Here is a 13,061-nt window from a genome sequence, read left to right as displayed (position 1 = left end):
AGGCTGACTGACGGTTGTAAACCAAACAGTTTAATAAAGAGACAAATGGCAGATCAGTATGTAGCTTTTATATTGACACTATAATCAGCTTCTGTAAAATTATTAAAAAAAAAACTTTCATTGGTACAGAATTTGAAATCATATGTGTAGCCTTACCTGGAGGCATCAAAGCTGTCATAGGAGCCCACAGTATAGTGTCTGAAGAGCTTCCGTCTGTCAGTGCGGTCCGCTCGGGAGTCTGCCAAAACACAGCAGAGTCAGATCAATATTCACATCCCATTTGTAACCAATAGTAGCAGTTTACTAATCAATCTCTGCCGCTGGGGGGACAATAAAACTGTTAGCCATATGCAAATAGCTCTTTAACCCTTTAAAACCTGGATCAACAGTTTTCTTGCTGCATTCAGATGCTTTTCAAAAACATTTAAACCTTCAAAAACTGAGCAGATTCGTTTGAATTCTTTCGATGTAAAAAGAATTTTTTTTTTTTTTTTCCCCCAAGGTCATTTCCTTTTTAAATTTTCTTTCACTGCCAATTGTCAGGTAATTTTCCTCTAAATTTGTGTTTTGGGTTTTATTTGGCAAATGTGTGGGTCATTTCTTGTTAAGTTGCTCATTGCCTTCATCCATATGTCCCCAAAGAAAAATTTACGCAGCCATCACCTTAATGAGTTATAGTCACGCTCTAATAATGACAATCCAAGTTAGCTGCATTATGATATAGTCATCCTGTTTGTCCTTAACAGTCACCATATTTGTTGGCCACTTATTGCAGCTGTGAATTCAATTTGACACATTATCACCTGAAAAAGTTGTTATGGAGACCATGTTAGCAAATCCAGCAGATGCTGAGCAACATTAGCATTCATTTTGAGTCCTGCTCCTGGCTTCCTGACAAAGGTTAATATGCATTATACTCTTTCTTTTTAGCTTTGTATTTTTTTTCTCTGGCAACTCCTGAGAAATCTATTTCACCCCCCAGTCTTCTAACTTTGTGCAGAAGATTTAGCTGAAAACTGCCACCTGCTGTTTGATAGGAAGTTGATATTTCTGTCAAAACAATAACAACAACAACAACAACACTGAGCTGATCGAAACACCCAGGAGAACTGAGGGGATAACCCCGACAGTCACCGGCAATAACATTTGCAGTTTAAAGGAATACTTCACCCACTAAATGATCTACACTATTTCATAGACTAAAGAAAGCAGTGTCAAATACAGATCAGATCTGATATGAAAAGCTACAGTTTAAACAGACATATAACCTCCACAGAGAGGATTCCTCCTGTTTCAACCTGTCTTCTCTATTTGTCCTATTCAGCACCTCCCTGTCCTCCCCCTTTCTCTCCCTCTCTTTCTTTCCTTCACATACTCTCTCACACCAGCTGTCACACTTTCACAGAAACTCTATCTCCTCTGATCCGGCTTAGATCTTGTCATCTTTGCAGGAACACCCCCCCACCCCCCACCCTGGCTGGAAGGAAATGGTTGACCGAGAGAGATAAAAAATGGGTTACAGCTTTGTTTTTTTCAAGAAAAGAAAGGCAGAGAAAAAAAACAGTTAATATGACTAAGTAAAAGGTCAGCAAGGAATGGAGAGAGAGAGAGAGAGAGAGAGAGAGAGAGAGAGAGAGAGAAAGAAAGAGAATAGTATATTCATAATATAGTCACACTCCATAGCAACTGCTATCTGACTGCAACCAGTTGGTTTCTATGGCCACAGATCAATAGACATGCTGCATATACGGTGTGTGTGTGTGTGTGTGTGTGTGTGTGTGTGTGTGCGTCTGTCTGTCTGCACAACTAAAGGTAAAGATAAAGGATTCATGTATGTGTGTTGTTTGAAAATTTGCATGCTACACCGCATCTGTATTTGTGCCTTTGTTCTGTGAGCTGTTTAAACTACAAGCACTGGTATAAGTGTGTGTGGCTGTGTGTGTAAGCAGCAGTGGATTGTGTCAGGGCCCCCTGGGTTCCTCTTCCCTTCCTTCACTTTATCTCACATTACGACGCCAGGGAGAGATGTGAGAATGAGATGGAGGAATTGACGAAACACACATTAGACAAATGGGACATTCCTGAGCCTGGCCTCATTCTGAGACAATATCAATACCTACAGTGGGACATGTAGCACAGCTTTACCACCTGTCACAGAGATTATACAGAAAGTATCTGTACTGTTTTGTTGAGAACATCCTCCAAAATACATCCGCAAAGGTCATATGTAAAAGCAGCTTATTATGGCCCATCTTTATGTTTATTGCAAAGCAGCAGCCTCTACTGAATGTAGTAATTATGACAGGAACAAAGGTAGTAGTCGGGTAATGTAGTATGATGAGCAACAACCTATTTGCTATTCACTGCTAGATGCCACCAAATCCCCCAAAATTTAACACACTTCGCCTTTAAGTTAGGTAACAAAGTCAATATAATCCAAACCATCATCTAGTACCATCATCAGGTCAACATTGTATTGTGTCAGACTCTTTGGTTTATGACTGCAGTACCAATGACATTCCCTTCAGCCTTAGCTGTTTACTGAGCTAATGTTATCGGCTGTGGCTCAGAGGTAGAGCAGGTCGCCCTTTAATCAGAAGGTCAGTGGTTTGATCCCCAGCTCCTCCAGGCAACATGTCAAAGTATCCTTGGGCAAGATACTGAACCCCAAATTGTTCCCGATGCTGCGTCATCGGAGTGTGAGTGCATGTGAATGGTTACTGAGTAGCAGGTGGCACCTTGTACAGTAGCCAGTAGCCACTAGCCTTTGCGCAGTAACGATATTTGCAAAACTCCTGTCCTACAAGCAGCTCCAATTAATGCCAGCGCACACATTTACTACCATGGAGGAGTAGGCTTTATATCTTATACTGCAGTCAGACACCAAGGGGCGATCCAGACTGAAAAGTTTCACTTTGGGGGAACTGTCCAGAATACAGTCTATGCTCCTCACAGACAGCCTGTCACTCAAGTGGCTCTGCCCTCAAATATGCTAACTCTGGGGCATGGTGGAATTTATACAGGTGCGTTATATAAAAATTAAACCCCTGCACAGGTGTCATGAATGTTAAAATTATCTATAGAACACAACAGTTTTTTTTACCTGACTGCAAACATGTTTATTTGTGCTGTGAAGTTGGGTTCCGCATTGGCTAACACGCAAAACTAAGATGTTGGACATGTTAAACATTATACCTGCTAAAAAATAAGCATTTTGACTGTTTATATGTTTGTATGCCGACATTAGCATTTAGCGTTTCATTTTGAATGAAATGATTTGACTTGTATCATGGTTACCATCTGTAGTCTTGGTTTAATCTTGAGGTGAGGATTGTTAAGTAGCACAGCTGGATCACTATGCAGGCCCCAGATGCCTGGGTGAAATGTAATGCTGTCATGTGTAATCTGCAGTCTGCAGCTGGTAAATGGAGGTGATGGGGTACACAAACACACACACAGCACAGAGAGCAGGAGGAACACTTGGTCACGAGTGGCTCAGAAACCCCACAACAGATTCATCCCGCCCTGAAGCACCTTGTAACGTTATTCTGAAAGCTGCTGTACAAACAATATTCGTCTATATTTTTCTACATAACTGTTATAAAAAAATTAAATGTGAGATATTGTAAATTGTTTTTTTCATCTTTTACGGTCTCATCAGATCAGCTGCCATGTACAATTACCAAAATAATTGGCAGTACTGAGGCCAGCTGATACCTGTTGATGCAGAGAAAATACAGCAGGCATGATGTCATAAGACAAACATTTTCTAACGCACGGAGGTCTGGACTGTTTAATGTCTGAAGATGCAAAAACGGACTAATCACATTTCACTGAAGTTGTATCTTGTGTAATTTTCAAGTGACAAATGATTTATTGATTGACTGATTAATTGATTGATTGATACCTGCCGATAGCCTACTGGTGTCAGTTGTGAAAGTGAAGATCACATGTTCAACAGAGGATAGCAAGAATACAAAAGTTTTCTGCAAAATGTACATAAATGTAAATTCATAGAAATTTGTGATTAAATTAAGACATTGTCAGGATTGCACTAATTAAAGAATGGATGCATATGTTTGTAACTGTGATGTCTTCTGTCCCCAGTGGGTTAAAGCATAATCTTCTTTAATTCACAGTTTAGGCATGTACACACTTAGTAAAAGTGTTTACATAATCTCTTTTTTGTGTGAATTTAATGTTTTTTAAACCTGAGAGTGGTTCACATTTTACAGTTAAACACTAGTCTGGTATTTTATGCTCATTCCAGTGGTTTTAGACTTTGCATGTTAAAATTAGACATCTTTCAGGCCAACAGAATAATATGTAGAGGCTTTCTACCCCGGAAATGTTGTTCTTGACTGTCATGGGAAGGCATTGAAACAGCATTTACACCTTGATGCCAAGACTTACATTTACAGAAAGTACAACTGAGCAGATATAGGATCTAGGGGAATATTTTGGAAAAAATGGAATATCAGATAATAAGTATTTTTTCTTTAATGTATAACTATCTGAAAATAACCTTAGACTGAGCCATTTAGTATATCTACAAAGGGAGCAGGTCGTCTTCTAGGGAGATCGCCATGTTGCACAGTCATGTTTCTACAGTGGCCCAGAAAAGACAAACAAAACACTGGCTCTAAACAGGAACATTTGCATTTTTGCGTCAGCCACCATAGTTTGTAGCCCCTTTATCACTAAAGCACTGGAAAAAAAGATTCTTTTAATCACCACGACTGTTTACTTTTTAGAGAAAGAGACCCCTGTGGATGATTTTGCTCCTTGCAAAAACCTCCTGAACATTTGAATGTTAAGTTATGAGAGAAAAAGATGATCATGTATTAGCAGCCGCTGGTCCAGCAGCCCATCTCTGATATACCAAACAGCATCAGAGAAACACTGACGCCATAAGTCATCTTTTGCATCTGCATGATGCGCCCTCAGCTGCAACAGCAGCCGGATATGTGAAGACAGCATCACTTCAGAGCATGGTTGGATAAAACCTGTCATGTCTGCAGGATACACCACAGTGGCATGAGGTGAAACGCTGCCGGTAACAATAATACAAGGAGCGCGAGTGCGCTTGTAGGGCCGACAGGATGGGTGCTGGATGGGTCCAACAAACCACAGACTTTCATGTCGAAGTCTGGTGTTTGCTTCCTGTCTGAATGTGATGGGTTTTTTTCTTCACCTTACCATTTGCCTGTTTTGCCTAATTCTAACCATCCGTGCCAACATGTGCCTTTGTTTACATCCTGTTATTTGTTGCCATTTGTTGTTGTTGTCTAAACAAAACTGCGTGCAGCGTAATTCCACCATGTGCATTTGTTGACGTCACGGTTGACATCATAGAAGCAGAGGGATACCTAGAGTGTAATACGTAAACATGGAAGTCCTCTGACAAAGAAACAATATGCGAGAATGATGAGAATGTGTTGAGACTTTTAATAAACTGTCTTTAAAACTCGAAATAAAAAATATTTCACTGTTTTTTAAAACACCAAATGGCGGCAAAGCCTCAGTGTAAGTCAGTTTTTGATGGGCTTATTTTAAAAATATTATGTGTTAGTTATAAATGCATTACCATTTAAGTTTATACAGTTGTTAAAAAGTATAATAAAAATGTGTCTTGAAGGTACTTTTGAAAATGTTGGTTAAAAACGTATTGCCTTAAATATAAGGTCTTTATTTAACGCAGAGAGTAACACCACCCCAGTGTATTTGACGGCATTGTGAGAAATGTGATGTTATGTGGTGAGGTCATAGATCAGTAGCATTTTGGTAAGAGCAACATGGCTGCAGACGACAAACGTACGAGTCCAGAGCAACGATATTCTACACGAGGTCCTAGAGGTGCACATGGTAAGTGTTCTTGATCTTGTTTCATGCTTATGTAATGTTAATGTGCCTTACATGGACACTGGTGATGCATTTTGGTCATTTTGTTTGATATCAGCACATTTTGTCGTGCTAATTAGACTACTTGATGATGGAAACTTCTATGCTTGTTTTAATTTTCACGGTTTGTTGAGGAAAATCTTGTACTCTTGATGAACCGATGAATGGTGAAGTAAACTTAATAAATAATTAAAGCTGCAAGCAGTGAACGGGCCCTCGCACCCCCACGTGTGTCGGGGTTCTGGTGGGACTCCAACTACTGTGCTTGTTAATTTCGCATAATATGCAAAGAGTTTGGACCCTACAGTGAGCTACTTCACATGGTGTAATTCATCCAATGGCCACTAGGTGGCAGGGGAGGAGATACAAATTCCATGTCGTCTTTGTGTACATCATTTGTTGACCAAACCATGTAAATATCACGTAAATCCAATGATAATTGTCTCTTAAGGCTTACTTTCCATTGCCAGTAGGTGGCGCTTTTATAACTAGTGAATATTGTCATACAGATGTGTTCAGGGCAGGACCCTAATAAAACCTATGAGGTTTCAGGCAGATCTGACAATGTGCACCAAAATAACAACAATTTCCTGTTTTATGACAAGACATCAAAATTGTATGCCACATAACGGGAAAACCGTAAAAGTTTTGCGCGGACCTGTGATAACTTTCCATCACAAAGGGATTAAGGAAAGGACATAACAATTCTGAAGTCGACTGGATTAATCCTGTAGGACAAGATAGCAAAAGTACGAGGCCCGAAATCGCCAAAATTTAGCACAAAATTCAAAATGGCCGACTTCGTGTTGGGTTTGGGGGGTGGGTCCAAGAGGCTTTTTTGTGTGTCTTGGCATGATACATAAGTGTACCGAATTACGTATATGTAGGTGAACACGTTAAAAATGAAGCTACACGTTAGGGGGCGCTCTGGAGCCATTTTGCCATATCCATTTCCAAAACCACCAAAATACGAAGACAAGCTTACCAAGAATCATTAGTTTTGAGCATGTTTAGACCTTCAAAAATGCAATTAATTAGAGAGAAAAACTAATAAAAATTCCTTGCATTCCAAGAGGGTCCTCGCACCGTTTGGATCCTCGGGCCAAAATAATATAAACTTGATGTATAGTTAAATAAACTTGAGGGAAAAAAATATACTTGTATAACTAAAAGAACTCAGTGAGCCTCTGTTGTCCTTACTTGAATATAAGTTTATTACACAAATCTGATCAGAGAAGCTTTTGGCACAACACATGTGCAATGATAGAGACATACCAAAAACTTAAAGAAACAGAAGAGTAACTCAACTTTAACCAGTAAATTTCACATGTCACACAGCTGTGCCTAACAATGCAGACAAAACATCTACAAGGTCTCGCTCTGGCAGTAACACAGACTTACCGGAGACAGTGAAAGACTCTAAAGTCCTGATGACATTATTGAATAATATCACACCATACAGTTACTCATGATTACATTTGCATTATTAAAAAATAATTGTAAATATGCGGAGTATGAAGGTGTTTGTAGGTATATGATTGTGTTTTGCGTTGTTGAAATGTCGGAGGAAACAAAGAAGGAGAGCAAATAAATCTTCAGAAAATATCAGTACAAAGCATGGCCATTAATTCTTTGGATCAGTGTAGCTACACTCAGGAAATAGTTTCTGTGGGCAGAACTTTACAGTCAACATGGTTTTAGTTGTCATTATTCATGTTTTTACAGTACACTGCCATGATTCTTTTAAAAACCAAAGTCCTCTGATTCCACACATCTCTGTCTGCCGGTGTTGCGGAGGAACAGTGGCTCCAGAGGAAGCTGTGTGAAGTCGATGGAGCACTCTTAATACAAAAGAATGAGCATCCATTAGTTAGTCATTGTCAGGTGGCCGCAATCTGCCATTGATCTGAATTTGTGAATAGGACCTGACACATGCTTTTGTTCTTCCATAATTCACACCTAATTTCAGCAATCATGTTTTGAAATACTGAAGAAATTTGATTGATCTTTCTCTTCAGTTTCTCATGTTCATTATAATATATAGTGTATCAAAAGAATCAGATGGAAACTGAATGTTGTAGTCAGGCCTTTTTGTGAGCTCAGTGAGGTCGAGGGTTCACACACACTCACACACACACACACACACACACACGCACACACACCCACACACACACACACACACAGAAGCATTCATATGAATCTAGGGCACTTGCATTCTGGTCTGGGAGGCTGGTGCCCCCTGACACCACTATATCCACAGAGTTGTGTGTGTGCGCATGTGTGGTGAATATGTGTGTGTGTGTGTGTGTGTGTGTGTGTGTGTGTGTGTGTGTGTGTGTGTGTGTGTGCGCGTGTGTGTGTGTGTTTCCCATACATAGCTGCTCAAGTCCTCTCAAAGGTCCAAACCTGAACCTTAAACAAAGCATGTCTAAGCAGGGCTTAATCCTGCTGCATCACTTCTATTGAATTGCAGGGATTAGAAGCTAAAGGTGTTTAAGTAAGTAAACCTGAATGTTTGTGTGTGTGTGTGTGTGTGTGTGTGTGTGTCTTTGTGGGGGCTGATATGAAATTATTACATAAATATTGTTAGGATCATCTTAACCTTGCATATAAATGTTGAATATTTCATGTTTTTTCTGTTGCTTGTTTATTGCACTCATGATATTTCCTCAAGAAGACTGGCCCCTTCTGATCAGGATCAGACACAGTGCTATTAGATGTAGACACAATATGATCAAATTTGCAGCTTTAAATTTGTCACTCAGTATATTTACATTTTTTTTTTTACTTTTTGTGTTAATCAGACTTAAACTGGATTTATAAAACACATTTAAACATTTTAGCCTAACTGAAATTGTTCTGAGTTGAATTTCTCACAGTTGCACAAACAAAACTTGATAATGTGGATTGATTAAGTCGTTCATGTGTACACATCAAGTGGACCTGAACTGGCCAAAGTGTTCGGCGCATGCTCGATAGTCCCATGCAACGCTTTGATCCGGATGTCAAACAGCATAGATTTTTAGAAGAAAGCCAAGAAAAACAAGAGAAGAAGAGAAAGGAAAGACAATAAAACAAGACAAAGGTAAAAACTAAAGGTTAGAGTATGTAATGTTGAATGATGAAAAGTTACCCTTGTTTTCACTGTTTAATGCAACCACGTTTGCTGCTTGCTTAACTTGTTGTTGGTATGTGATGTAATAGGTCAACCAGGAGAAGGTCCAATAGCGACTAGCTAAACGGGGGCATAAGTCCACCTACTGTGGAGGAGTTGGACATTCAAAGACCAATGTGGCCTGCTCTTCATGGTGTCCAATCAAATGGCCTAATGGAGCTAAAACTGTAGCCTCACCTAACTGTGCATGGAAATGTACTGAATGTATTCATTTCCAAGTGGAAATTAATGTTAACATTCAGTATTTCCATGCACATATGTATATATATTATGAAAGGCAGCACAAGAAAACTAATGTCTACCTCCATTTCAGGGTTAAATGATGGAGCTACTTCAACTTCTTCAGCTAACTTCAGTCTTCCTCTCCTACATCTACTTGACAAATGAAAATCTTTTTTTGGCAAAAAGTATATTTGTGAGTCTCCAGTCAGTTCCACAGTCAGCCACAACTGTTGAGCTCCATGCAGGCCGCTCACTGGCTGGCTAATTGCAGCACACTCACACACCCACACATGCGTGGCCCGTGGTGTTGGCCGAGGCCGCCTTTGAATGGATATTTGCAAGCCACCATACTGTGCTCCCATTTTCTGACAGGCTTTCTTTGCAGGCAGACCTGGGGGCAATTTGGATGCGGCACAGTGTGAGAGGAGCTCCCTGTGCCAGTGGCCTTAGGTTAGGCTTTAAAATAAGCCACCCAAAAGAAGGGAAACAGCAAGGGAGAGAATAGCAAGTTGCTCCCCATCTGCTATATCATCGCTGACACACAGGGAAGACCAAGAGAGCGGGTGTGTGTGGGGAGTTGACTCCAGCGACACTATGCTTTATGATAATGTCAATAATTAAACACTGTCAGAGAACAGAATACCAGAGGTTGACAAAGATTGTGGAGAAGGGAAGACAATAGGACAGACAGAAGGAAGACAGGCCTTGTCTGAACCCTGCTGCCTCTCAGACTGTGCACATACTGACAGCAGTCACTCGAAACAGCACAGACACGCTTGCAACAGCAAGAGAGACTCCAAGGACAAGGAAAAATATGATGTTTATGGGGGCTGGAGCATGGCGTGATATGTTCATTAGCTTGCACCCAGAGGACATCAGAGCACAGCTGAGTTAGCAGGGCAATGTAGTGCTGAGCGCTGTGCACCACCGCCTGGGGAGACTGAGAGAGCAGACAAAGGAACAGAGACACATGCAGCTCATGCACTGGAGGAAAGAAGGCCACGTGCCATCAGAGCGCCTCAGGAAGCTTCACCATTTAGCCTTAGCTTCTGTTCTTTGTTTCCCTCTCTCTCCAAAAAACTGGGTGATGGCAAACAGCGCGTGTCCTACATAAGTCAATGTCCCACCTCCAACCCCAAGTGATTAGACTTACAGCTCCTCTCCTCGGTGGCCTTGGCCGGGATTTCCTCCACGCAGTCGGCTGGAAACCAGCCCACCTGGCCGCGGGCACTGCCCTCCCAGAATCCCCCCTCTCCGATGCTCAGAACTGGACCGAGGGGAGAGACAGTGGAGCAGAGGGAGAGAGGAGAAAGATAATGAAAAATGACATTGGTTTCAGAGCATAAACTAAAAGAACAGAACAGTGCGTTCCCACAGATCATATAAAGCACTTTATTTAAATGCCATTTGAACAACGAGCGGCATTAAGCCAAAGGTTACCACAAATACAAAGTGTCCTACAGTATATCGCAGCATGATGTAAAGGGTGTCACACAGGAAGGCTGTCAGGTGTTTAAAATACTGCAGGGCAAGAATGTGACAGTATCCATCACTGAGCTAATAAATAGGATGCATCTGTTAGAGGTTGTCATCCATTTACAGAGTGAACTGCAGGAGCACAGAGGAGATGATGCCTTCACATGTTGACAAGCTCACAGTTGTCCTAAAATGCTCCTCTTGAGAATCAGTTTGTGTGAAAGATGTTTAGTCTTTGTGATAAATTAGATGTGCATAAAATGGTCTTAGGTCATAATTGGGACAGTCTAATTGATGTGTTTTTTATTTTTATTTTTTCATTGTACAAGGTAACTTTATTGTCATTTTTCTTAAATGTAGTTTGAAATTAAAGTTGATCCTAAATCCTGCTACATCTTTTTGGGGTTGAAGGAGGAGTTGAGTGAGGAGTCTCACAGCCTGGGGAAAGAAGCTGCTCTGTAGTCTGGTGGTTCTGCAGCGGATACTTCTGTATCTTTTTCCAGATGGCAGCAGTGTGAACAGACTGTGTCTGGGTGGCTGCTGTCTTTCAGTATCTTTTGGACTCTGTGCAGACACCTCACTTCACCGAGGTCACTGATGCTCTGTAGATGAGAACCAGTGATGTTCTGGGCAGTTTTAATCACCCGCTGTAGAGCCTTCCTGTCCTGGGCCGTGCATGAACCATGCCAGTTGGTGATGTTTCCAGTCAGTGTGCTTTCTATTGCTCCTCTGTAGAAGTTAACCAGGATCTTGCTCTGGAATTTAGCCTTCCTGAGTTTCTGTAGGAAGTAGAGCCTTTTCTGAGCTCTTTTAACCTGGGTGGTGATGTGTGATGACCAAGATAGATTCTCAGTGATAGTAATATCAAGGAACCTATAGCAGTTCACCTGCTTCACCTCAGCTCAGCTGATGTAGACAGGGGTGTGTGTCTTTGCCTTCTTGAGCTGCTTGATTTCATTTAAATAATCTATCTACATTATGCATTCAAACCCAATAAAAGATTTTTTTTTGACATGTATAAGTAATTAAATCTGAAAACACAATTTTTGCAGATTTATGCCTGAGAAGTGACAGTTAAGGGCCTTTGAAATGTCACAGTTTGTTTTGTTCTAAATTTGTTAACATCTGTTGTCCCCCTCTCCCCTGGAAGTTGCTCTGTATTTGAAAGAATCATGTAATTCCACACTGACTAACAGCATCATATTAAGTCTGTATCTTCTTTGTTTTAGTTTTTTATTTAAGATACTCTGTCATGTTTACACTACTTCTGTATGTGCATACATGTTTAAACTATTATTTTATGGCTTCATCATTCCATCAAATGGAAATATTCTCTCTGATTTATACACATTTCCATATCATATCATATCGTATCATACCACATCCTCTCCCATTCTGTCCTGTTGTACTGTATTGTACCGTATCGTATTGTGCCATATCATATCGTATCACAGCGTACTTCACCGCACCATGCTACACTGCACCGTGCTGCATCACATCCTGTCCTATTGTACTGTATTGTACCGCATCGTATCGTAGTGTATCTTATCATACCATTACATTCCAGCAAGCTCTGGCTGATTCTTTATCATGATCTACATACAGCAGGTAGTAGCTATTTATTATACTATAAGGGAGTTGTACTCTATGTGGCGAGAGTAATTTAATAACTTGAGAAATAAACTGCTGGCACATATTATTTTATTTACACATGAAGGCAGATTGAACATTGATGTTTCTGGCGAGCAGCATGTCCTCCTTGATTTCTTGAAACAGTGCAGTTTGTGCTCCATGACTGAAGCCATAGACCTGGCTGCTCTCTATGTCTGCAGATGAGCACCATGTTATCTCTCTGCATCTGTATTTAGACCCCATACAGCCTTGGGAGTCATTTTCATCAGATATGGTAATTTGCAGTCTGATTTCCAGTTATCTCATATTGAGACACAATCATGAAACTAAGGCAGCCACGAATCACAGGGGGGGGGGGGGGGGGGTGAAGGCAGATTGTACATTGGTGTTTCTGGCGTGCCACTTTGTTCTCAACATTACTTTACTTTACTTGAGTATTTCATCTTGATGCTATACTTTATTCTTTTACTCTGCTACATTCTGTGGGCATATGTTGAACTTTTTACTGCCCTACTTTTATTTGACAGTTTTTGTTACAACTCAGTTTGAAGATTCTGATGATTTAAGTAAAACAATAAAGTAGACTAAAATTTAATATCAAGTAGTATTATAGATTAAGATATCATATTAGAAAACTATTTTTTAAAAAAAGAGA

General features: G+C 40.5%; 1 protein-coding gene across 1 annotated transcript in view; it reads right to left on the bottom strand.

The window, feature by feature from the left end:
* LOC121942216 (SH3 and multiple ankyrin repeat domains protein 1-like) overlaps positions 1-13,061 on the bottom strand; it is a 255,555-nt gene that overhangs the window by 20,038 nt on the left and 222,456 nt on the right. The window contains exons 14-15 of the mRNA XM_042485361.1: positions 10,452-10,565; positions 157-238 (exon numbers count right to left, since the gene is read on the bottom strand). Coding sequence (XP_042341295.1) covers positions 157-238; positions 10,452-10,565 — 196 coding nt within the window. The remainder of the gene's footprint in view (positions 1-156; positions 239-10,451; positions 10,566-13,061) is intronic.

The sequence above is a fragment of the Plectropomus leopardus genome, chromosome 1 (genome assembly GCF_008729295.1).
Source record: "Plectropomus leopardus isolate mb chromosome 1, YSFRI_Pleo_2.0, whole genome shotgun sequence".
In the NCBI taxonomy this organism is placed as follows: Eukaryota; Metazoa; Chordata; class Actinopteri; order Perciformes; family Serranidae; genus Plectropomus; species Plectropomus leopardus.
The sequence above is the reverse complement of the archived record's forward strand: the minus strand, read 5'-3'. Positions and strand labels throughout refer to the sequence as shown.